The sequence below is a fragment of the Salvelinus fontinalis genome, chromosome 25, assembly GCF_029448725.1.
Source record: "Salvelinus fontinalis isolate EN_2023a chromosome 25, ASM2944872v1, whole genome shotgun sequence".
NCBI classification, from domain to species: Eukaryota; Metazoa; Chordata; class Actinopteri; order Salmoniformes; family Salmonidae; genus Salvelinus; species Salvelinus fontinalis.
Window position 1 is genome coordinate 21,636,511 of NC_074689.1, and position 26,753 is coordinate 21,663,263.

Here is a 26,753-nt window from a genome sequence, read left to right on the forward strand (position 1 = left end):
TTACTGGCAGATAGGATAGGGCTAATGAATCTAGTTTAAGTTGCGGCTCCGCGCCTGATAACATTTTAAACAGGAGAAAGGAACACCCTTCCCCTAGAGACTATTTGGAATCCCCCCCCCCCACACACACACACACACACACCCCACCCCCCCACCTCTCTCTCCAGAGTAATTTGTAGTGTAAATGTGGGTATTTAAAGCGGTCACCCTCTCTGGTCTCAGTGCTGGAAATGCAATTACAGCCAGCAAACAGCTTTATTGTTATCAGTGGAGGTGCGACGCTCATTCCGGTCCCCAGCGCAACACCGGCCGCCATCGATCGTTATCAGGGCTGAGGAGAGGATTACTAATGAAGCTATCCTCAGGCTCCATAGTCTGTTTGTGTGGGTAATTGAGGATGGAAACTGTGTGTGTGTGTGTGTGGTCATATGCTGTATCTTGACAGGGTCAGCTGAGGTAGCTGTACACCCCCCAACCTTCCCCTAAACCTGTGTGTATGTGTGTGGTTCACATCAGGTATTTGTCCATTTCCTCCTCTCCCAGCATGACTCAGATCTAAAAGGAAAAAATGAAACTGTACTATGGCAGTTTCCCTCCCTCCCACAGCATGGCTGGAGAATACTTACAGGGTACTTAATCTCCCTCTCGTTTTGCTCTTTCTATAGACTTTAAGACAGAGAGAGAGAGAGAGAGAGTGGGAATAAGAAGGGGAAAAAGAAAAGAGACCTTGCCAAGGTGAGAGCCGTATAGCTCAGCAACATCTGAATCCGTCCAAGAAAAAACAAAAAAACAGATTCTATCTTTCTCTCTACCTCGCTCCCTCTCCATCCCTCTCTCTTTGCCTGCAGAGAATAAACCCAAACCGACAGCCATTAGTACAGGAGGTTTCACAGGGATACTGCAGCTATAGGTAACGGAAATATATGTATTCATCCACCTGTGTGTGTAGGTGTGTGTGTGTGTGTGTGTGTGTGTGTGTGTGTGTGTGTGTGTGTGTGTGTGTGTGTGTGTGTGTGTGTGTGTGTGTGTGTGTGTGAGCAAGAAAGTAAAGAAAAAATAGATGATATTCCAGCCTTGAAAATGTTATAATGTGATCATTTTGATGATAACTGTCAGGGAGATAAATCTAATGAGGATCCATCAATTAGTCTAATTCCCAGAAATCTGTCTGGCTTGGAAACATGCCAGATGTGGACTGTTACAGTACATCATAGTTACTCACTACACTGTTTGTCTTTTTCATTGTAGTCATACTTTCAACACTGCTACAGGTTATGTGTATACGGAGGTTAGACATTACTCCAAAAAACAAACAGAAGGTTCAAATTGTTGTTTTAGCACAAAGCTCAGAGTCTAAGTCTGTCTCACTGATTGACTAGACAGACTGTTTGAGGACACTGGTTCACTGACTGACAGTTAATCAGGTGTGTGTGTGTGTGTGAGTGCGTGCGTGCAAAAAAAGAAAAAAAGAGTGCATAATAACAGATTGGTTTCTCTAAGAACAAGGAGAGACAAACAGACAAACAGAGAAAGCAATGGAGAGGTCAGAGAAGGAGAGATAGAGAGGTGGCTTGACTCTAGCAGTTAGTATGAGGACATGTTTTCACCTTTCTAAACAGTTCTGACACTTCCTGTCTAGACAGTATGGAAATTTACACTGTTCTATTCTTACTATTGTCTGATGTTACTTACTCTTACACCTCTCTCTCTCACACACACAGTTAGGTTTTTGTAGGTGCCTAACCTGAAGTTACATAATTTCAACCAGGGATGGAAATTAAGCAATCCCGTGGCTAGTACTTTTCAGACCGGGCTAGTAGAAAATGTGATCTACTAGGCCAGCTGGCCAGTGCCCAAAGTTGCATCACTGATTACATCATAGTAAAAAGGGGAAAATATAAGAGCAAAAATAATCCTTTTGGTTTTTGTAAAAAACTAGATTTTTCTGACTCAACTCTCCCGAAGACAAGCATTAAACCATACCCGTCCAACCACACACTTCAGTTAGAACAATGACAGATTGAATTAATCCTCCAAACACATCCTACAATAGTTCCTACAGATGTCTTACACACACACACACACACACACACACACACACACACACACACACACACACACACACACACACACACACACACACACACACACACACACACACACACACACACACGACTTTCTCTCTCTCCGGGTCCTGTCTTTCCTCTTTCCACAACCGAGGAGAAGAGAGATCCACCGTGTGATGTCATCATTAATTACCACACAAGGAAGACTGTGTGTGAAATGTGAATACTAGAAAACAATCTCTGAAATGGTCGATGACACGCATCACATATGCTGCTGTACATAATTAAACTGTACATTCAATCTCTATAAAACCACAAGTTTTCAATTGGGCCTCCTACATTGCCCTCCATTAACTTTGTGATCTTTTAGAGAGGTTGTAGCTTTGCTCAACAGAGCCATTAAAGTTAATGGGGGTCAGAGGCTACTCTTACTAAGCGTCTGCCCAGCTGCCATTTTGGAGATCTTGCCATGTTTGAATCCCCCATAACTTTATTTAAATCAGTCACCGCCTGGCACACACAATGCAGGAGCAGTAAAGACGAAGGACTGAGGCCAATGTTACAGTCAGTTCATGGCCACAACTAGACTTACTGCTAAGAAGAATACTGCCTTTCTCCCTCCCTCCCCCTGTGTTCCCGTATATCAACCACTTCTGAAATATTTGCTGTGTGTGTGTGTGTGTGTGTGTGTGTGTGTGTGTGTGTGTGTGTGTGTGTGTGTGTGTGTGTGTGTGTGTGTGTGTGTGTGTGTGTGTGTGTGTGTGTGGATCAAAACGCAGAGCGGAGATGTTGATGATTGACATTTTCTCAGATGATTTATTTATCTACTCTCCTACCTTCTTCCTCCGCTAAGCCCCGACTTTTAAACTCCACCATCAACAACATCATTATTAAAACAGTAACCCCTGTCAAACAGAACACTCAACTAAAACAACCTGATATACCCGGAGGGCTCTGCTTCAGAAAATAAAGTATGCACAATAAGTAGGTTTCATATAGATAATGGGGTTACAATTAACTAACTTGTACTGTAAACTTTGAATTCTGACATGGATCTACAGGGGTTGAAACAGTTGCCACACTACAGATCTGTATGCCCTGTAGTGCAGGTTCTCTCTGTGTTTCTCTCTTTAATGTGCATACTTCAAACAAAGCCAAAGCCCTGACACTAAGCCCCTTTAGGCCAGACAGCCGCTAACTGCACAGGTCTCTTTATAATACAGCATATATTATTCATTACAATCATGCTTTAAAAAGGGATAATCATTTATATGGACTTCTAACACACACACACAAGCACGCACTCTTTAAAATCATCTGTCAACTAAGCAGCAATCAGCAGTTGAAACAATAATAAAGCGTTCCCACCACCCCCTGTTTCGGGGAAAAAGCAACGCTTCAACAAGGGATGAGGTTGGAGAAATGGAACCACTCTCAACTTCATAGACAAAGCTATGGATGCAAGGACTAATCATTCACGATATCTATTCTGCCCTTGCATGAGTCCCCTTCTTAAGTTTAGCAGATAGATCAACTCTATCCAGCAACTATTGTATTGCATAATGATTTATTACCACCAGTTCGTAGGTAGAGTATTAGAAACGGAGTAAAACTGACATAGATGAAGGAAAAGCAACCAGAAGTAAGAGTATGCTGATTATTAAAGCTTCATTCTCACTAACAGCACAGCATGTTATGTATTGTTGTCTCTACCTTTCCCTTTGTGCTGTTGTCTGTGCCCAATAATGTCTGTACCATGGTTTGTGCTGCTACCATGTTGTGCTGCTGCCATGTTGTGTTTCTACCATGTTGTGCTGCTGCCATGTTCTGTTGCTACTATGTTGCTACCATGCTGTGTTTTCATGTGGTGCTGCCATGCTATGTTGTTCTCTTAGGTCTCTCTTTAAGTAGTGTTGTGGTGTTTCTCTTGTCATGATGTGTGTTTTGTCCTATATTTTTATTCTTAATCCCAGCCCTCGTCCCCGCAGGAGGCCTTTTGGTAGGCCGTCATTGTATATAAGAATTTGTTCTTAACTGACTTGCCTAGTTAAATAAAGGTAACATTTTTTAATTTCATATTTTTTTTAACGTATGTTATATTATCATGAACTCAAAAATATGCTGCCGTATCCAAAAATAATTCCCCAAACATGGCAAGATCAATTACATAGAACAGATATCTCCAACCATGCAGCTATCAAGATAATACTTAAATCTATCACTTAAACGATCATCCATACAAAATATCATGAATTGTTATTATTGTTTTACTTAAAAGACAGTTCTTCTCAGATTGACTGCAAGAATGGAGTTTGATAATATCTGCAGCTCCACAGAGTGACTTTCACCATTTGCAACGCTAACAAGGATTCTTATTTTACAGGACATAGAAACGTAGGCCTTATCAGTAAGCAGTGCCATATAGGGGACAAAAATTAAATTGACTTTAAAATGAACTCAAAGCAACTACAGGGGCCAGAACACTCCCCGCCTAGTATCTGTAAGGATGCCACCCTTATCACTAGAACATCACTAGTACAGTCTCTGAAACTGGATACAGAAAAGTCTTGCATGACCCATCTCTTGCTGTATTGACTTCAACTTTTCTTAATTTCCCATCTCTGCCAGGAAAGGTGTTCACGACGATGCTCATGGGCCAGTCGTTCCTTTTCACTCGACTGTCTCCCTCCTGAAGGTTGGGCTTATCTTTCTGCCACTTCCTTTGGTTTTGCAGGGTAGGAAGATAGTCTTTCTTCCTGCGGTGCCAGAAGGCGTTGGAAAGGCTTTGAACTTGCCGCCACTGCCGGCTGAAGATATCTTTCTCATTGAATTCACCTTGGGGAGGGGGGACTGCACCAACCTTTTGGGAGAAGAGTTTTGCTGTCATCAAGGAACTAATGGACGAGCACTCACGATGGCTGAGACTTTCGCCATGAATGTAGTCAGGACTTCATTGGTAGGCTTGGATGGACCCACCTTCAGCATCATGGACGGCGATCATTCTCTCCCAGCTGCTCCCATATGAGACGCGTGCAGTGGATTGAAGACCCAACCCTTTGTCACTCTGGTACTCCTGGACATTCTTCTCGCTCTAAACGGTCTCCATCTCCAACTCTCTGCAGGCCTCTGAGCCACAGACCCAACTGCTCTCAAAGCGCCCTCAGTGAAGTGGAGTCCTTGATGGGCTCGTGGTGGTGTCAGTAAGAGGGTTGCTTTAATCTTTACCTAGACTTGCTTGGGACAGCCGTCCTGCAATCCTCAGTGGGCCTGAATCGTCGATGTAGGCCAGTTGTAGGCCAACTTTTTCAGCCTGGGACCCAAATGAGAAATTCTGTGTTTTCCTGGGACCCAAGCTTTCAAACATATGCAACTATACATAAATATCGGTACATTTCATTGCCCTTATGCCTAAAACAAATGCAATATAGACAAAAACAAAGAACAATGAAATTAAATATCCATATAAATATCTAGTAATGTTTATTCTCCCCCATTAAAAACACTCTTACATATCTGTCTTGGTTGGAACTGTTGCTGTTAAAATACAATACATCATTTTCATTCTGAACTGGAATATATGAATTGATCACATCACACAGATGAATAACAGAACACACACAGGCTTTTTGATAGTGAAACCGTAAGTAACAGTACAGATGAAAAATGATATATCTTACTGTAGAAATTATTTTGAAACAAAGTCTAGGTTGAAACTGTTGCTCTTAATACAATACATATGTTTTATTCTGAACTGGAATAAACTGATTGCTCACATCACACAGATGTAGACCAGAACACACACAGTCCTAATGAGAGCATATCTATTCTGGGCTCTGTTTTTCACAGTGCAACACTGAGGTTATGCTCAGCATTGAAACTGTTTCTGTACTTGTTTTTCAAGTATGTCAGAGTTGAGAACCCTGACTTGCATAGGTATGTGGTGCCAAACTGGATCAGAACATCTACTGCTTTCAAAGTCAGGCAGGAGACCACTTCCTGCTGCAGATGAGCAACCCAGAACTGTGTGAGTGTTTGCCTCAAAAAGCATCTTGCTTCAATCAGTTTATTTCAGTTAAGAATAAAAATGATTCTTGTATTTTAACAGCAACAACTCCAACCCAGACTAATTTTCAAAGATAATTTCAACAATAATTTTAGTGGGCCTGATCATTTTTCATCTTCATCTGTACTATTACTAGGGTTGCACTATCAGTAGCTAACTGGCTTTGGCAAATGTTAGTTATTAGCTGTGTACAAGGCCAGGGGATTGTTTGAAAGAGAAACTCACATCTACAGTTGAAGACGGAAGTTTACATACACCTTAGCCAAATACATTTAAACTCAGTTTTTCACAATTCCTGACATTTAATCAGAGTAAAAATTCCCTGTCTTAGGTCAATTAGGATCACCACTTTATTTTAAGAATGTGAAATGTCAGAATAATAGTACAGAGAATGATTTATTTCAGCTTTTATTTCTTTCATCACATTCCCAGTGGGTCAGAAGTTTACATACACTCAATTAGTATTTGGTAGCATTGCCTTTATATTTTTTAACTTGGGTCAAACATTTCAGGTAGCCTTCCACAAGCATCCCACAATAAGTTAGGTGAATTTTGCCCCATTCCTCCTGACAGAGCTGGTGTAACTGAGTCAGGTTTGGTGGCCTCCTTGCTCGCACACGCTTTTTCAGTTCTGCCCACACATTTTCTATAGGTTTGAGGTCAGGGCTTTGTGATGGCCACTCCAATAGCTTGACTTTGTTGTCCTTAAGCCATTTTGCCACAACTTTGGAAGTATGCTTGGGGTCATTGTCCATTTGGAAGACCCATTTGCGACCAAGCTTTAACTTCCTGACTGATGTCTTGATGTTGCTTCAATATATCCACATCATTTTTGTTCCTCATAATGCCATCTATTTTGTGAAGTGCACTAGTCCCTCCTGCAGCAAAGCACCTCCAAAACATGATGCTGTCACCCACGTGCTTCACGGTTGGGATGGTGTTCTGCGGCTTGCAAGCCTTCCCCTTTTTCCTCCAAACATAACGATGGTCATTATGGCCAAACAGTTCTATTTCTGTTTAATTAGACCAGAAGACATTTCTCCAAAAAGTATGATCTTGATCCCCATGTGCAGTTGCAAACCGTAGTCTTGCTTTGTTATGGTGGTTTTGGAGTAGTGGCTTCTTCCTTGCTGAGAGGCCTTTCACGTTATGTTGATATAGGACTCATTTTACTGTGGATATAGATACTTTTGTACCTGTTTCAACCAGCATCTTCACAAGGTCCTTTGCTGTTGTTCTGGGAATGATTTGCACTTTTCGCACCAAAGTACGTTCATCTCTAGGAGACAGAATGCGTCTCCTTCCTGAGCGGTGTGATGGCTGCGTGGTCCCATGGTGTTAGGGTAAAAAAAAAATTATACCGCTCCCGCGTCTAGCAAGGACTCCCTCCCCCCGAAGGCCCAACTTCCTGCCTTTATCCTAACACACATACCACAGCACTATGAATGGGCAAGAGGGGGGGGGGCAAAAACTAAGTAACACTAACAACAAATGAATATATCTCAGGTAAATATATAATCAGGTAAATATAAATCATAAAGGTACGTACCTAATATTTCATCATATACATTCATATTTAATATATTTACACAAATGTACATGGAGCTCAGTATGTTCTGTCTTTTATACAAATATGTCCAAATCGGCTCTAACACTATTGTTTTTACAGATGAACGTGGTACCTTCAGGCATTTGGAAATTGGTCCCAAGGATGAACCAGACTTGTGGAGGTCTACAATGTTTTTTCCTGAGGTCTTGGCTGATTTCTTTTGATTTTCCCATCATGTCAAGCAAAGAGGCACTGAGTTTGAAGGTAGGCCTTGAAATACATTCACAGGTACACCTCCAATTCACTCAAATTATGTCAATTAGCCTATCAGAAGCTTCTAAAGACATGACATCATTTTCTGGAATTTACCATGCTGTTTAAAGGCACAGTCAAGTTAGTGTATGTAAACTTCCGACCCACTGGAATTGTGATACAGTGAATTATAAGTGAAATAATCTGTCTGTAAACAATTGTTGGAAAAATTGTGTCATGCACAAAGTAGATGTCCTAACCGACTTGCCAAAACTATAGTTTGTTAACAAGAAATGTGTGGAGAGGTTGAAAAACGAGTTTTAATGACTCCAACCTAAGTGTATGTAAACTTCTGACTTCAACTGTACTACTATGAGAGTTAGTTAGTACTCCCTTATTTCTGCTTACCCTTATTTCTGCTTACCCTTATTTCTGCTTACCTGTCACGTTCCTGACCTATTTCTGTTAGTTTGTTGTATGTGTTAGTTGGTCAGGACGTGAGTTTGGGTGGGCATTCTATGTTTTTTGTTTCTATGTTGGTTTAAGGGTTGCCTGGTATGGCTCTTAATTAGAGGCAGGTGTTTGGCGTTCCTCTAATTGAGAGTCATATTTAGGTAGGTTGTTTCACAGTGTTCGTTGTGGGTGGTTGTCTCCTGTGTCAGTCGCACCATACGGGACTGTTCGGTATGTTTGTACATCGTCATTTTTGTGTAGTCTATTTTTCCCTGTTTGTGCGTTCTTCGTGTTTTATTTAAAGTTCGTATGTCTAGGTTTGTCTACACATTCGTTTTGTTATTTTGTTAGTTAATTCAAGTCTAGTTCGTTTTCTGTCTTAGTTGTTTTGTCGTGTCTTAATTAAATCATGTCATTTCACAACGCTGCGCCTTGGTTCAATCACTACTCCTCCTTTTCGGTTGAAGAGGAGGAGGAACACCGTTACATTACCCTTATTTCTGCTTACCTGTTATAAAATGACAACAATGCCTTGCTAGCTGATTTACTTTTCCACTGTCAAAGCACTGTTTCCTGAAGCATTCTGTCCTGTTCTGAAAGAACTTCCTGGGTTTACCATCATGCTGTGGATGTTAGGTCAGGGCGTGTCGTTGTATTAATTTGTTCGTTATGAGAGACTCATTACTAAGCACTTCCCCGCACAAAACACATTGTGAGCGCTCCTCGTTATAAGTTTGTATGAAAGAGAGAGAGAAACTCATCGTTGTACATGCATTTCATGACAATTGAGCTCAGTCAGAACTTGTGGCTAGCATGAGTCCATTTGATGACAGCAGTGAGCGATGGCGAGTGGGAATGACAAGTCAGTGGCTGACAGTGCATCATCTGCTGCTGAACGGCAGCACTGCATCTTGTGTGCATCGCGGAGTGATCTTTAAGAAAATGGCAGAAAAAATATCTGGTAAACCGCAAAGCACACGGGCATCTCCCTTTCATACTCGAGCAGCTGCCAAACTGAGTAGAAACCATTGCTAAGCAGAGAGCGCAGATGCACTAGGCCAAATCCATTCCAGTAATTTATGAAATAATTATAAATTTACTCTGACACGTCGTGACCTACCATTAACAGGTCCGCGACTCATACTTTAAGAAAGGCTGATGTAAGGACACAGACTGTAGAGTGGGCTCAGCTTAGGAATGGCTTTACGTTCACTGATGCATTCCAATTCCTCTTGAAAGGCATTGTGTTGCAGAATGCGGATTAGGGTGGTCTTGGGTTGATCCAGATCTTCGGTGGAGCAGGGTTTGTTGCAAATGTGCCATCCTTTGCAGCTGCTGCCTTCCTAACACATGCACAAGCCTTGTGAACCTCTCAAAGACCTTGGAGTCTAACTTGTTGCTTGAGACAACGGTGGCGTGACAAGCAACTTGGGGGTGGATTTTGTAGTAAGATCCGGGGGTCAAGTAGGGACGTGTTTTCACTGCTCTGGGCAAATAGATCTCCTAATACATTGCACCCTGTTATTCACGTAGAATCACCTGGAGTCGTTTTGTATGTAACCCAGGACCACTATCAGATTAGAATGGGACAACATTGAGTTGGATGTCAATCTCATCGACGATTGCTTCTGCTATTTCCACAGCTAGAACAGCGACGCACAGCTTGAGTCTTGGAACGGGGATCTCAGAACGTAGAGCGAGCTTACCTTTACAAAAGATGAAGCCAACATCCATATTCCCACTGGCATCAGTTGTCTTCAGGTAGGCTACTGCCGCGATGGCGTTCGTGGATGCATCGTTGAAGACGCACATCTCTTTTTTATATGAGAGAGGTTGATCTGTATGTGGGAGAGATCTTGACCTGCTCAAGCTCCTTCAAAGAGTCTCTCCATACCTTCCATTCCTTGAACTTCACTTTTGGGAGAGGGGCATCTAGTCACAATCCTGCATGGAGAGCTAAGTAGAGACCTTCCTCGAATGCTTACTGGGGCGGGGAATCCAAGTGGGTCGAACAAGCTGTTGATCGTCAACAAGACTCCACGTCTAGTGTATGGTTTCTCCGCTGAAGACACCTGAAATGTGAAGACATCCTCTGTGACATCCCAGCCCACTCCAAGACTTCTCTGCATGGGAGGGAAGTTGACACAGATCCAGGTGCTTCAGTAAATTGCTTCTACAAATTGACTGCAAGAAGGATGGAGTTCGATAATATCTGCAGCTCTACAGTGACTTTCACCATTTGCAATACTAACAAGGAATCTTCTTTTACAGGATATAGGAACTTATTAGTGAGCAGCAAAAATGAAATTGACCTTCAAATGAACTCAAACCAACTATAGGGGCCAGAAGAATATCAAAATGATATTTGTAACCATGTTTTGAGGCTTTATAGTGCTTGTTTACATTTACTTTGTTAACAAACAGTAGAGTAAAACAAGCCTATGTTTTGGGTTCTGATGGGATATGACAGTTGAACTAAGGTCATGAGGCATTTATGAGATATTCTTCAAAAATAATTTCATTAATAAAGAAACTGCAGATTGTCCCTTTAAACACTATAACCAAGGTACTTGCACATAACAACCTACAGAAACATGGAACATTTGCATACGCACGCACACAAAAGCTGAGGGTCCACTTTGTAAAAGTGTGTATTTCTTATTTTCTACCTTCATCCATCTGATCCCAGGGGAAATATTCCTTTGCCTCCTTTTTAATTATGTGTGTGATTAATTATGCATTTTATTATGACTGGTTAATCTGAAGGAGCCTCTCACGCATAATCCCACCTCATTATCAATCAGGTGCCGAGGTAACAGGTTGACTGGGAAAGTAACACACACACATTCCCAGGCCAGCAGCCAACCAACCAACAAGCGCACGCTTGCACACACACTTCCTGCCTGGATTCCCCTTGACACTGAGTTATACAACCAACAGATTGTTGAGGTCCCGCCCTGTACCGGTGGTGCAGTGGTCTGAGCCAACTCATTAAGAACACAGCTGGCCACTGGGCCTAGGACTGGAACAAACCACAAGGGGACAGACGGGGTGTGTGTGATTGTGTGAACAAAGCGTAGGGAAGAGGAGTGCTCGTGTGTGTCACTGTGTGTGTGTGTGTGTGTGTGTGTGTCTCTGTGTGCTCACCCAGGTTCCATTTGAGTCCAGTGGTGTGTGTTTTGCATGGTCCTCCTATAGGTATTAGACTGCACCATTCCCCCTCCAGTCCTGTATTCACTCCCAACCTGTGTCTCATGTCCTAAAACACACACACACACACACACACACACACACACACACACACACACACACACACACACACACACACACACACACACACACACACACACACACACACACACACACACACACACACACACACACACACACACACACACACACACACACAGAGAGAGAGAGACACAAACACACACACAGAGAGACACACACACACACACACACACACACACACACACACACACACACACACACACACACACACACACACACACACACACACACACACAGAATGAGCTTCCAGAATAACTCTGGATCTAATACTGTCGTAGTGCTGACAATTCCCAACTAAAGTCACATCTGATATGATTAGCTCCCTTGATAAAGATGAGCAAAACATACTTCAATAAATAACACAAATACTTAGCTATATTGTATGCTCAAAGAAATGGGGAAATTATCTTATTTTTTACTAATACAATTGCTCAGAGAATGAGATGTTGTTTAACAAGTAAAAGACAATCTTAAAAAGATAGATGTCAAAATGATTGGCACCCCTAATGATTTGTATGAATAAAATCAAACAGCAATCTGAATTAAAATGAGTCTCAGTTGAAAGAACTGTATTGTGGCCTTTCATGGCTTCCTGTTTCACTGGCACACAACTTGTGGGTTTGGCCATGCAAGAAGGATGCATATGCAGAAAAGAACCTCATACCTACTGTAAAATATGGTGGTGGATCTTTGATGTTATGGAGCTATTTTGCTTCCACTGGTCCTGGGGACCCCTGCTTAAGATCAACAGCATCATCAACTCTACCAAGTATCAGGACATTTGAACCAAAAATCTGGATGCCTCTGCCAGGAGGCTGAAACTTGGCCACAAGTGGCTCTTTCAGCAAGACAATGACCCAAGGCACACATCAAAATCCACAAAGAAATGGTTAATTGACCCAAAATCAACATTTTGCAATGGCCATCTCAGGCTCTGGACTTGTACCCTATTGAAACCCTGTGGTTTGAATTAAAGAAGGCAGTCGATAAGAGCAGATCGAAGGATATCAAGCGTCCGTAAAGACTATGCATGGAGGAAAGGTCTAAGATATCTCCCAATGTGTACTTCAATCTCATAAAGAATGACAGAAAAAGGCTAAGCTCTGCTATCCTCACAAGGGGAGGGGGTACAATGCACTGAAAACAGAGGTGCCAATCATTTTGACATGTATCTTTCTTAAAACATTTTTTATTAATTGTTAAACAAAATATTTTTTGGAGCATACAATATAGCTCAGTATTTGTATTAGTTATTTTATATAGTCTTTTTTGCTCATCTTTAACAGGGGTGCCAATAATTCCGGGTGTGATGTTACAGTCAGTACACTCAAGGAAAGTTAGCAGAAGGCCCCCGAAGAGAAAAGTTTGAGGCTGAACAACCCTTTCTGAAACGATGACAGCTAAAATGGCGGATATGTTTCCTCCTTGGCGGTGGAAAGACAGGAGCCAGAGGGAGAAAGATAGGGATAGAGGGAAAGTTCTCAACTCCTAAAGCACAGGTGTCAAACTCATTCCATGGAGGGCCGAGTGTCTGCGGGTTTTCGCTCCACCCTTGTACTTGATTGATGAATTAACATCACTAATTAGTTAGGAACTCCCCACACCTGGTTGTCTAGGGCTTTATTGAAAGGAAAGACCAAAAACCTGCAGACACAAGGCCCTCCGTGGAATGAGTTTGACACCCCTGTCCTAAAGGAAGGAAACTCTGAGAGACAGAATAATCTCCAGCTCTTGCGGTTGTGCTAATCTGGCCTCAGGGTGTGTGTGTACGCGTGTGTTCTAAGCAGCTTTATGTTGCTTGGTTTATAAATACCAGTGATCATAGAACGCCTCTGAGATATAGAATCCTCACTAATACAACTTTCTCCCACCTGAGATTCAGCCCACACATACTTTACAGAGAGATGGAGGGACAAAAAAAGGTAGAGAGAGAGGTGGAGAGAGAGAGAGACCTTAGCCTCACAGCAATGCACATAAGCAAGAACAAATTCTTATTTACAATGACGGCCTACCCCGGCCAAACCCTTACCCGGATGACGCTGGGCCAATTGTTCGCCGCCCTATGGGACTCCCAATCACGTCTGGTTGTGATACAGCCTGGAATCGAACCAGGGTCTGTAGTGACGCCTCTAACACTGAGATGCAGTGCTTCACTCGGGAGCCCCGAAATCTCATGATGGGATTTAATTGAAAAGCCTTTATGAGAGCTGGAGTTTTCAAAACTCAATTTGGATTAAGTGCCTTGAAATGTTGCAGTTATTTTTGTCAAGGACATCTCTAGAGTATCTGTATTCTTCATTCCATTGTATTGTTCTATACAACTTAGAATGTCAAAGTCATCTGTCTACAGGGTCTGTCTGCATCTGTCCATGTTCATCCCTTCAGCAGCTGCAGTTCACCACAGTATAATCCTCCATCATGTAAATCACCTCCGCTCCTTACATGCCCTACTAAAAGGTCATTGTAAACAAGCATATACAGTATTTTCGAACCAAATACCTGCAATCTCATTTGTAGAACACACGTGCACCCACCCACCCACCCACCCACGCACCCACCCACCCACCCACGCATGCAGATACACACACATCTCCCTCTCCTATTACCCTAAATCGTTTGTTGTTATGAGGGTGTCTAATTTGCTTTTCCAAAATTACATCATCTCCAAATCAATCCATTCCCTCCCTCCCTCCCTCCCTCTTCTCAGGTGATTGAGTTTACTGTGAGGCTAAGCCCAGTCATTTCCATGTTCTGCTCTAGCAATACTACAAACATACCCACTTTTTTCACTCTCTCTCCCCTTTCCCCCTCTCTTTCCCTCCCCTCTCCATCTTTCTCTCCTCTTCCCCTTGTCTCTCTCTCCCTCTCCATTTTTCTCTCCTCTTCCCCTTGTCTCTCTCTCCTCCTCTCCATCTTTCTCTCCTCTTCCCCTTGTCTCTCTCTCCCTCTCTCCATCTTTCTCACCTCTTCCCCTTGTCTCTCTCCCCCTCTCCATCTTTCTCTCCTCTTCCCCTTGTCTCTCTCTCCCCCTCTCCATATTTCTCTCCTCTTCCCCCCCTCTCTCGTTTGTCATTAATAAATACATGTTCTCATTTGCTGCTTCATACGTACATACCTCCAATTAATCTAACTCCTCTGAGAGACGCACACACACACACCACACACACACACACACACACACACACACACACACACACACACACACACACACACACACACACACACACACACACACACACACACACACACACACACACACACACACACACACTTAATCAAGCTGGTTTGTCACTGCAGTCCGGATGTAATGAACTGACTGAAGGTACATGGTTCAATTCAAAAGGTCAACACAACCTTGTCAAGGACCCTTATACCAACATTTATAACTAAAGTGCTTTGTAGTCCCTTGACTGTGTGTGTGTGTGTGTGTGTGTGTGTGTGTGTGTGTGTGTGTGTGTGTGTGTGTGTGTGTGTGTGTGTGTGTGTGTGTGTGTGTGTGTGTGTGTGTGTGTGTGTGTGTGTGTGTGTGTGTGTGTGTGTAGGGTTAGAATTAGGAGGGTAAGGGGAAATAAGATTTTGAATGGGAATCAATTGTTGGTCCCCAAAAAGTCCTCAAGTATAGTAAAACAAACAGTGGTGTAAAGTACTTAATTAAAAATACTTTAAAGTACTACTTAATCATTTTTTGGGAGCATGTGTATTTTACTTCAGTATTTATAATTTTTACAACTTTTACTTTTACTTCACTACATTCCTAAAGAAAATGATGTACTTTCTACTCCATATATTTTCCCTGACACCCAAAAGTACTTGTTACATTTTGAATGCTTAGCAGGACAGGAAAATGGTCCAATTCACACACTTATCAAGAGAACATCCCTGTTCAAACTGTCTCTGATCTGGTGTACTCACTAAATACACATGCATGGTTTGTAAAATGTATCTGCGTGTTGGAGTGTGCCCCTGGCTATCCGTAAATAAAATAAAAAATACAATTTTGCCAACCAAAATGATTTATACTTTTTATACTTGAAATTACAATTACATTTGATACTTAAGTATATTTAAAAGCAAATAATTTTAAACCTTTACTCAAGTAGTATTTTACTGGGTATCTTTACTTTTCCTCAAGTATGACAATTGTGTACTACCACTGAAAACAAACGTGTGTATAGTTACCGGTCGTAGCAGGTAGGCCAGACTGCATCCCTGTAGAACCACCAGAGGTAGTTCTGTCATATTGAGGGCGTGGTACAAAGTCTCTACTGAAGCCATGGTCTGGTCAAATCTTCCTGCTAGACCACCCAGAGTCACTATAGTATCCACCTGCGGGAGGTGGAGGGGGGGGGGGGGGGGGGGGGGGGGGGATTAATTCTCATAATCTCCCAATCATGGGTCCACCAGGTGGTACAACTTCAGACCACTTTATAAAACTTTGGAACATATAACAAACTGTGAGTATGCTATTTAAGTCTGGAAGGAGAAATATGTAGCCTTTAGACAGAAAGGTTGAGTTCTTTTCAGCACTTGAAACATCCGGAGAGCCACCGTAATAACTATAATTTACCCAAACTTCTCTCTCTCCCTCTTTTCTTCTGACCTCATACCCATCTCTCCCCCTGTTCCCCCCACTCTCCTTTACTCCCTCCTCCTCCTCTCTCTACTTTCCCAGTCTCTCTCTTCTGTCTAGCTCTCGCCCACCATATCTTTTACTCTCTCCCCAAGAGTGTTCTAAGGACACAATGTCGCAGAGAGTTTGGAGAATTCATGGTGTGCAGCCATTTTACATTGAGGAAATAAACATAGTGTACTAGTTTGTTTGCTCTCGGTGGAATTACACTCCGTATAGCACTGCATAAGCACAACCACTTCCATACTGTCTGACACGCCACGGCACTTGGACCCTAGTTAAGATATGATAATGACTTGAAGACAGTGATCGTCTTCATTTACATCTTCTAAACTGATTTAGAAATGTGCTTATTGAGGTTAAATCCACATCTGTCAAACACACACACAACAGAGGACAGCTTCAGAAACCCCCTTTTCTCTTATTAGGCTGCACCCACATACACACAACAGAGGACAGCTTCAGAAACCCCCTTTTCTCTTATTAGGCTGCACCCACATACACACAACAGAGGACAGCTTCAGAAACCCCATTTTCTCTTATTAGGCTGCACCCACATACACACAACAGAGGACAGCTTCAGAAACCCCCTTTTCTCTTATTAGGCTGCACACACATACACACCCACGCATGAATAAACACCGAACTGCTTTAGAAAATAATTTGTCTTATCATCTGAATGACAGCGTTCTGTAAACAAGCGTTGCCAAGCTACGGTCCTTGGAGACAGAGAGAGATTATAAAACAGAAAGAAAGTATTATGTTAAATCTTTACTTTGCAACTTCAGCACCTTTAACCACAGCCTAGAACAAGACAAATAAATAAACTTCTGCCAGCACAGACAGACAACATGAAGGGAAACAGGACAAACCAATGGAATAGCCTATATAACGCAACTTATGTAACTACCTAAGAAGCCTGGTCCCAGATCTGTATGTGCTTTAGCCAACCCCTTTGACTGTTAGGGCTGTGACCATACCAGCATCTGACAGTTGTTGTCATAAAAGTATATGACTGTTGTCGTCAGGGCTGTGACAATACAAGTATATGACTGTTGTCGTCAGGGCTGTGACAATATAAGTACAGTTGAAGTCAGAAGTTTACATTCATCTTAGCCAAATACATTTAAACTCAGTTTTTCACAATTCCTGACATTTAATCTGAGTAAAAAATCTCTGTCTTAGGTCAGTTAGGATCACCACTTTATTTTAAGAATGTGAAACGGCAGAATAATAGTACAGAGAATTATTTATTTCAGCTTTTATTTCTTTCATCACATTCCCAGTGGGTCAGAAGTTTACATACACTCAATTAGTATTTGCTAGCATTGCCTTTAAATTGTTTAACTTGAGTCAAACGTTTCGGGTAGCCTTCCACAAGCTTCCCACAATAAGTTGGGTGAATTTTGGCCCATTCCTCTTGACAGAGCTGGTGTAACTGAGTCAGGTTTGTAGGCCTCCTTGCTCACACACGCTTTTTCAGTTCTGTCCACAAATTTTCTATCGGATTGAGGTCAGGGCTTTGTGATGGCCACTCCAATACCTTGACTTTGTTGTCCTTAACTTCTTATGGCTGCAGGGGCAGTATTGAGTAGCTTGGATGAAAGGTGCACAGAGGTGCCCATAGTAAACTGCCTGCTCCTCAGTCCCAGTTGCTAATATATGCATATTATTATTCGTATTGGATAGAAAACACTCTGAAGTTTCTAAAACTGTTTGAATGATGTCTGTGAGTATAACAGAACTCATATGGCAGGCAAAAACCAGAGAAAAAATTCAAACAGGAAGTGGGAATTCTGACTTTGGTCGATTTTCAACACAGCCCCTACAGAACACACAGTGGGATATGGATGAGTATGCACTTCCTACGGCTTCCACTAGATGTCAACAGTCTGTAGAACCTTGTATGATGCCTCTACTGTGTAGTGGGGCCGAAGGAGACAGGAAATAGTCAGGTCTACCATGACCTGGCCTTGCTCTGACCATGCGCGTTCACATGAGAGGGAGCTCTGTTCCATCGCACATCTGAAGTCAATGTAATTCTCCGGTTGGTACGTTACTGAAGATTTATGTTAAAAACATTCTAAAGATTGATTCAATACTTCGTTTGACATGTTTCTACTGACTGTTACGGAACTTTTTGACATTTCGTCAGCTTTTAGTGAACGCGCTTTCTGACTTTGGATTTGTTTACCAAACACGCTAACAAAAATAGCTATTTGGACATAAATGATGGACGTTACCGAACAAAACAAACATTTCTTGTGGAAGTGGGAGTCCTGGGAGTGCATTCCGACGAAGATCAGCAAAGGTAAGTGAAGATTTATAATGCTTTTTATGGGTTTTGTTGACTGCACAATTTGGCGGGTAACTGTATGGCTTCCTTTTGTGGCTGAACGCTGTCCTCAGATTATTGAATATTGTGCTTTTGCCGTAAAGCTTTTTGAAATCTGACACAGCGGTTGCATTAAGAACAAGTGTATCTTTAATCTATGTAAAATATGTATCTTTCATCAAAGTTTATGATGAGTATTTATGTTATTTGACGTGGCTCTCTGCAATTTCTCCGGATATTTTGGAGGCATTTCTGAACATGGCGCCAATGTAAACTGAGGTTTTTGGATATAAATATGAGCTTTATCGAACAAAACATACATGTATTGTGTAACATGAAGACCTATGAGTGTCATCTGATGAAGATTATCAAAGGTTAGTGATTAATTGTATCTCTATTTCTGCTTTTTGTGACTCCTGTCTTTGGCTGGAAAAATGACTGTTTTTCTGTGATTTTGCGGTGACCTAACATAATCGTTTGTGGTGCTTTCGCTGTAAAGCCTATTTGAAATTGAACACTTTGGTGGGATTAACAACAAGATCACCTTTAAAATGGTATAAGATACATGTATGTTTGAGGAATTTTAATTATGAGATATCTGTTGTTTGAATTTGGCGCCCTGCACTTTCACTGGCTGTTGTCATATCATCCTGTTAACGGGATTGCAGCCATAAGAATTAAGACATTTTGCCACAACTTTGGAAGTATGCTTGGGGTGATTGTCTATTTGGAAGACCCATTTGCGACCAAGCTTTAACTTCCTCACTGATGTTTTGAGATGTTGCTTCAATATATCCACATAATTTTTGTTCCTCATGATGCCATCAATTTTGTGAAGTGCCCCAGTCCCTCCTGCAGCTAAGCACCCCCACAACATGATGCTGTCACCCACGTGCTTCATGGTTGGGATGGTGTTCTTCGGCTTGCAAGCTTCCCCCTTTTTCCTCCAAACATAACGATGGTCATTATGGCCAAACAGTTCTATCTTTGTTTCATCAGTCCAGAGGACACTTCTCCAAAAAGTATGATCTTTGTCCCCATGTGCAGTTGCAAACTGTAGTCTGACTTTTTATGGTGGTTTTGGAGCAGTGGCTTCTTTCTTGCTCAGTGGCCTTTCAGGTTATGTCGATTATAGGACTCTATAGGTATCTATATTCTGTGGATATAGATACGTTTGTACCTGTTTCCTCCAGTATCTTCACAAGGTCCTTTGCTGTTGTTCTGGGATTGATTTGCACTTTTCGCACCAAAGTACGTTCATCTCTAGGATACAGAATGCGTCTCCATCCTGAGCGGTATGGCGGAGTGAATAGAATGGCATCAAACACATAGAAACCATGTGACACCATTCCACCAACGCCGCTCCAGCCACTACCACGAGCCCGTCCTCACCAATTAAGGTGTCACCCACCTCCTGTTATTGAAGTACAGATCTGGGACCAGGCTACTGAAATACCGTTACGCAGCACTTTCTACTTTAGCCCCCACAAATCTGCAGACAGCGCCTGTTCTCTTATTATTGAGAGATAACATAATCAAAATAATCATTCTGTTGCTGATTATACTCCAGCCTTGAAAATGTTATAATGTGATCATTTTGATGATAACTGTCAGGGAGATAAATCTAATGAGGATCCATCAATTAGTCTAATTCCCAGAAATCTGGCTGGCTGGAAACACGCCAGACGTGGACTGTTACAGTACATCGTTGTTACTCACTATAGCCGTGGGCAAAAGTTTTGAGAATGACACAAATATTAATTTTCACAAAGTATGCTGCTTCAGTTTGTATGATGGAAATTTGCATATCCTCCAGAATGTTATGAAGAGTGATCAGATTAATTGCAATTAATTGCAAAGTCCCTACTTGCCATGCAAATGAACTGAATCCCCCAAAAACATTTCCACTGCATTTCAGCCCTGCCACAAAAGAACCAGCTGACATCATGTCAGTCTCTCGTTAACACAGGTGTGAGTGTTGACGAGGACAAGGCTGGAGATCACCCTGTCATGCTGATTGAGTTCGAATAACAGACTGGAAGCTTCAAAAGGAGGGTGGTGCTTGGAATCATTGTTCTTTCTCTGTCAACCATGATTACCTGCAAGGAAACACGTGCCATCATCATTGCTTTGCACAAAAAGGGCTTCACAGGCAAGGATATAGCTGCCAGTAAGATTGCACCTAAATCAACCATTTATCGGATCATCAAGAACTTCAAGGAGAGCGAATCAATTGTTGTGAAGAAGGCTTCAGGGTGCCCAAGAATGTCCAGCAAGCGCCAGGACCGTCTCCTAAAGTTGATTCAGCTGCGGGATCGGGGCACCACCAGTACAGAGCTTGCTCAGGAATGGCAGCAGGCAGGTGTGAGTGCATCTGCACGCATTGGACTGCTGAGGACTGGTGTAAAGTCATTTTCTCTGATGAATCCCCTTTCCGATTGTAGGGGGCATCCGGAAAAAAGCTTGTCCGGAGAAGACAAGGTGAGCGCTACCATCAGTCCTGCGTCATGCCAACAGTAAAGCACCCTGAGACCATTCATGTGTGGGGTTGCTTCTCAGCCAAGGGAGTGGGCTCACTCACAATTTTGCCTAAGAACACAGCAATGAATAAAGAATAGTACCAACACATCCTCCGAGAGCAACTTCTCCCAACCATCCAGGAACAGTTTGGTGACGAACAATGCATTTTCCAGCACGATGGAGCACCTTGCCATAAGGCAAAAGTGATAACTAAGTGGCTCGGGGAACAAAACATCAATATTTTGGGTCCATGGCCAGGAAACTCCCCAGACCTTAATTCCATTGAGAACTTGTGGTCAATCCTCAAGAGGCGGGTGGACAAACAAAAACCCACAAATTCGGGAAAACTCCAAGCATTGATTATGCAAGAATGGGCTGCCATCAGTCAGGATGTGGCCCAGAAGGTAATTGACAGCATGCCAGGGCAGATTGCAGAGGTCTTGAAAAAGAAGGGTCAACACTTCAAATATTGACTCTTTGCATCAACTTCATGTAATTGTCAATAAAAGCCTTTGACACTTATGAAATGCTTGTAATCATACTTCAGTATTCCATAGTAACATCTGACAAAAATATCTAAAGACACTGAAGCAGCAAACTTTGTGGAAATTCATATTTGTGTCATTCTCAAAACTTTTGGCCATGACTGTACACGGTTTGTCTTTTTCATTGTAGTCATACTTTCAACACTGCTACAGGTTATGTGTATACGGAGGTTAGACATTACTCCAAAAAACAAACAGAAGGTTCAAATGGCTGTTTTAGCACAAAGCTCAGAGTCTAAGTCTGTCTCACTGATTGACTAGACAGACTGTTTGAGGACACTGGTTCACTGACTGACAGTTAATCAGGTGTGTGTGTGTGTGTGTGTGTGTGTGTGTGTGTGTGTGTGTGTGTATATGTAAAAGTGTGCAATAAGAATGAAGGGTCCATGTGTGCAGTGAGGGTCTTAAGGTGAACAACATCCAGATAAACACACATCCTCTCTGACAGTTGAGAGACAAACACACACACATCCTCTCTGACAGTTGAGAGACAAACACACACACATCCTCTCTGACAGTTGAGAGACAAACACACACACACCCTCTCTGACAGTTGAGAGACAAACACACACACATCCTCTCTGACAGTTGAGAGACAAACACACACACACCCTCTCTGACAGGTGAGCAAGAGGCGGAGGAAGAGTGGGAAGACAGAGGGGGAGGACAGAGGGGGAGGACAGAGGGGGAGGACAGAGGGGAAGACAGAGGGGAGGACAGAGGGGAGGAAGGAGCGGAGGACGGAGGGGAGGACAAAGGGGGAGGACAGAGGGGAGGACAGAGGGGAGGACAGAGGGGAGGAAGGAGCAGAGGACGGAGGGGAGGACAGAGGGGGAGGACAGAGGGGAGGACAGAGGGGAGGACAGAGGGGAGGACAGAGGGGAGGACAGAGGGGAGGAAGGAGCGGAGGACGGAGGGGACGACAGAGGGGAGGAAGGAGCGGAGGACGGAGGGGAGGACAGAGGGGAGGAAGAGGGGAGGACGGAGCGGAGGACAGAGGAGAGAACGGAGGAGAGGACGGAGGGGAGGAAGAGGGGAGGAAAGAGGGGGAGGACAGAGGGGAGGACAGAGCGGAGGACGGAGCGGAGGACAGAACGGAGGGGAGGACGGAGGGGAGGAAGAGAGGAAGAAAGAGGGAGAGGAAAGAGGGGGAGGAAGAGGGGGAGGACAGAAGGGAGGAAGAGGAGGATTACCTGAAGCTGTTGTCTCTTGATCTCCTCCACCATGATGGTCAGACATTTAGTGAAGTCAGTCAGCTCCTGATCAGAAGTCTCTATCAACCGACACTTCTAGAGGGAGAGAGAGAGGAGGGGGGCGGGGGAGAGCGAGAGAAGGGGGCGGGGGAGAGGGAGGAGGGGGGCGGGGGAGAGAGAGGATGGTGCGGGGGAGGTGAGACAGGTACAGAGAGACAAAAAGAGCAGAAATCCCTCTTCTTTATTCTGTAAATAAGTCTCTGAGCTCTCTCAAACTCAGCGTACCCCCACACACAACGTTCCAGTGAATGCCCCTAAACGGTAGTTAGTTCCAGGTGAGTTCCTGCTCGCAGCAGGAATCACACAGCCTTTGTTCTATTCATGTCAGCTCACACACTCTTTCACTGCCCCGCTCCGTTTTATGCCCCCTCCATCCCCTGATGAATACTTTTATCCCTCTCTCCCTCCTTCCCCTCTGTATCTCTTTCATTTATGTAGAGTTATGCACATCTCCTGAAACACCTTAAAGTCCCTAGATGTCTTGCACTATTCTCTATAACATTACCATAGCTTGAGATTCTCTGAGTAACATTATAATAAATACAACCCTATTCTCTATAACATTACCATAGTTTGAGATTCTCTCTGAGTAACATTATAATAAATCCAACCCTATTCTCTATAACATTACCATAGCTTGTGATTCTCTGAGTAACATTACAATAAATACAACCCTATTCTCTATTACATTACCATAGTTTGAGATTCTCTGAGTAATATTAGAATAAATCCAACCCCATTCTCTATTACATTACCATAGTTTGAGATTCTCTGAGTAATATTAGAATAAATCCAACCCAAACAAAACTCCCTAAATTCTATCAGCACATCGATTGTCCTACCAGGGCTGGCAAAACTCTGGACCATTGTTATACTAACTTCCGCGACGCATATAAGGCCCTCCCCCGCCCTCCTTTCGGAAAAGCTGACCACGACTCCATTTTGTTGATTCCAGCCTACAAACAGAAATTAAAACTACAAGCTCCCGCGCTCAGGTCTGTTCAACGCTGGTCCGACCAATCTGATTCCACGCTTCAAGACTGCTTCGATCACGCGGATTGGAATATGTTCCGCACCGCGTCCAACACCAACATTGAAGAATATGCTGATTCGGTGAGCGAGTTCATTAGGAAGTGCATTGACGATGTCGTACCCACAGCAACAATTAAAACATTCCCAAACCAGAAACCGTGGATTGACGGCAGCATTCGCGTGAAACTGAAAGCGCGAACCACTGCTTTTAACCAGGGCAAGGTGACCGGAAACATGACCGAATACACACAGTGTAGCTATTCTCTCCGCAAGGCTATCAAACAGGCTAAGTCCCAGTACAGAGACAAAATTGAATCGCAATTCAACAGCTCAGACACAAGAGGTATGTGGCAGGGTCTACAGTCTATCACGGATTACAAAAGGAAAACCAGCCCCGTCGCGGACCAGGATGTCTTGCTCCCAGACAGGCTAAATACCTTTTTTGCCCTCTTTGAGGACAATACAGTGCCACTGACATGGCCCGCTACCAAAACCTGCGGGCTCTCCTTCACTGCAGCCGAGGTGAGTAAAACATTTAAACGTGTTAACCCTCGCAAGGCTGCAGTCCCAGCTTCGTCCTCAGAGCATGCGCAGACCAGCTGGCTGGTGTGTTTACGGACATATTCAATCAATCCTTATCCCAGTCTGCTGTTCCCACATGCTTCAAGAGGGCCACAATTGTTCCTGTTCCCAAGAAAGCTAAGGTAACTGAGCTAAACGACTACCGCCCCGTAGCACTCACTTCCGTCATCATGAAGTGCTTTGAGAGACTAGTCAAGGACCATATCACCTCCACCCTACCGGACACCCTAGACCCACTCCAATTTGCTTACTGACCCAATAGGTCCACAGACGACGCAATCGCAACCACACTGCACACTGCCCTAACGCCTCTGGACAAGAGGAATACCTATGTGAGAATGCTGTTCATCGACTACAGCTCAGCATTTAACACCATAGTACCCTCCAAACTCGTCATCAAGCTCGAGACCCTGGGTCTCGACCCCGCCCTGTGCAACTGGGTCCTGGACTTCCTGACGGGCCGCCCCCAGGTGGTGAGGGTAGGTAACAACATCTCCACCCCGCTGATCCTCAACACTGGGGCCCCACAAGGGTGCGTTCTGAGCCCTCTCCTGTACTCCCTGTTCACCCACGACTGCGTGGCCATGCACGCCTCCAACTCAATCATCAAGTTTGCGGACGACACTACAGTGGTAGGCTTGATTACCAACAACGACGAGACGGCCTACAGGGAGGAGGTGAGGGCCCTCGGAGTGTGGTGTCAGGAAAATAACCTCACACTCAACGTCAACAAAACAAAGGAGATGATTGTGGACTTCAGGAAACAGCAGAGGGAGCACCCCCCTATCCACATCGACGGGTCGGTAGTGGAGAAGGTGGAAAGTTTTAAGTTCCTCGGTGTACACATCACGGACAAACTGAATTGGTCCACCCACACAGACAGCGTTGTGAAGAAGGCGCAGCAGCGCCTCTTCAACCTCAGGAGGCTGAAGAAATTCGGCTTGTCACCAAAAGCACTCACAAACTTCTACAGATGCACAATCGAGAGCATCCTGTCGGGCTGTATCACCGCCTGGTACGGCAACTGCTCCGCACACAACCGTAAGGCTCTCCAGAGGGTAGTGAGGTCGGCAGAACGCATCACCCGGGGCAAACTACCTGCCCTCCAGGACACCTACACCACCCGATGTCACAGGAAGGCCATAAAGATCATCAAGGACAACAACCACCCAAGCCACTGCCTGTTCACCCCGCTATCATCCAGAAGGCGAGGTCAGTACAGGTGCATCCAAGCAGGGACCGAGAGACTGAAAAACAGCTTCTATCTCAAGGCCATCAGACTGTTAAACAGCCACCACTAACATTTAGCGGCCGCTGCCAACATACTGACTCAACTCCAGCCACTTTAAAAATGGGAATTGATGGAATTTATGCAAAAATGTACCACCAGCCACTTTAAACAATGCCACCTAATATAATGTTTACATACCCTACATTACACATCTCTTATGTATATGTATATACTGTACTCTATATCATCTACTGCATCTTGCCATCTTATGTAATACATGGACCACTAGCCACTTTAAACTATGCCACTTTATGTTTACACACCCTACAGTACTCATCTCATAGGTACATACCGTACTCTATACCATGTACTGCACCATTGCCTATGCCGTTCTGTACCATCACTCATTCATATCTCTATGTACATATTCTTTATCCCTTTACACTTGCGTGTATAAGGTAGTAGTTGCGGAATTGTTAGGTTAGATTACTTGTTGTTATTACTGCATTGTCGGAACTAGAAGCACAAGCATTTCGCTACACTCGCATTAACATCTGCTAACCATGTGTATGTGACTAATAAAATTTGATTTGATTTGATTTGATTTATTACATTACCATAGCTTGAGATTCTCTGACTAATATTAGAATAAATCCAACCCCATTCTCTATTACATTACCATAGCTTGAGATTCTCTGAGTAATATTAGAATAAATCCAACCCTATTCTCTATTGCATTACCATAGCTTGAGATTCTCTGAGTAATATTAGAATAAATACAACCCTATTCTCTATAACATTACCATAGCTTGAGATTCTCTGAGTAATATTAGAATAAATACAACCCTATTCTCTATAACATTACCATAGCTTGAGATTCTCTGAGTAATATTAGAATAAATCCAACCCTATTCTCTATTGCATTACCATAGCTTGAGATTCTCTGAGTAA

At 43.3% G+C, this 26,753-nt stretch overlaps 1 protein-coding gene across 5 annotated transcripts in view; it reads right to left on the bottom strand.

Moving 5' to 3' along the window:
* Positions 1–26,753, bottom strand: part of tpk1 (thiamin pyrophosphokinase 1) — a 48,734-nt gene that overhangs the window by 6,234 nt on the left and 15,747 nt on the right. For 2 of the 5 annotated variants that reach the window (XM_055881610.1, XM_055881611.1), the window contains exons 6-8: positions 22,898–22,993; positions 15,854–16,000; positions 11,531–11,642 (exon numbers count right to left, since the gene is read on the bottom strand). In XM_055881610.1, the coding sequence (XP_055737585.1) occupies positions 11,531–11,642; positions 15,854–16,000; positions 22,898–22,993 (355 nt within the window). Of the gene's footprint in view, positions 1–11,530; positions 11,643–14,789; positions 14,810–15,853; positions 16,001–22,897; positions 22,994–26,753 lie in introns of those variants that run through there. The other 3 variants (XM_055881614.1, XM_055881612.1, XM_055881613.1) reach the window with 3 other exon arrangements.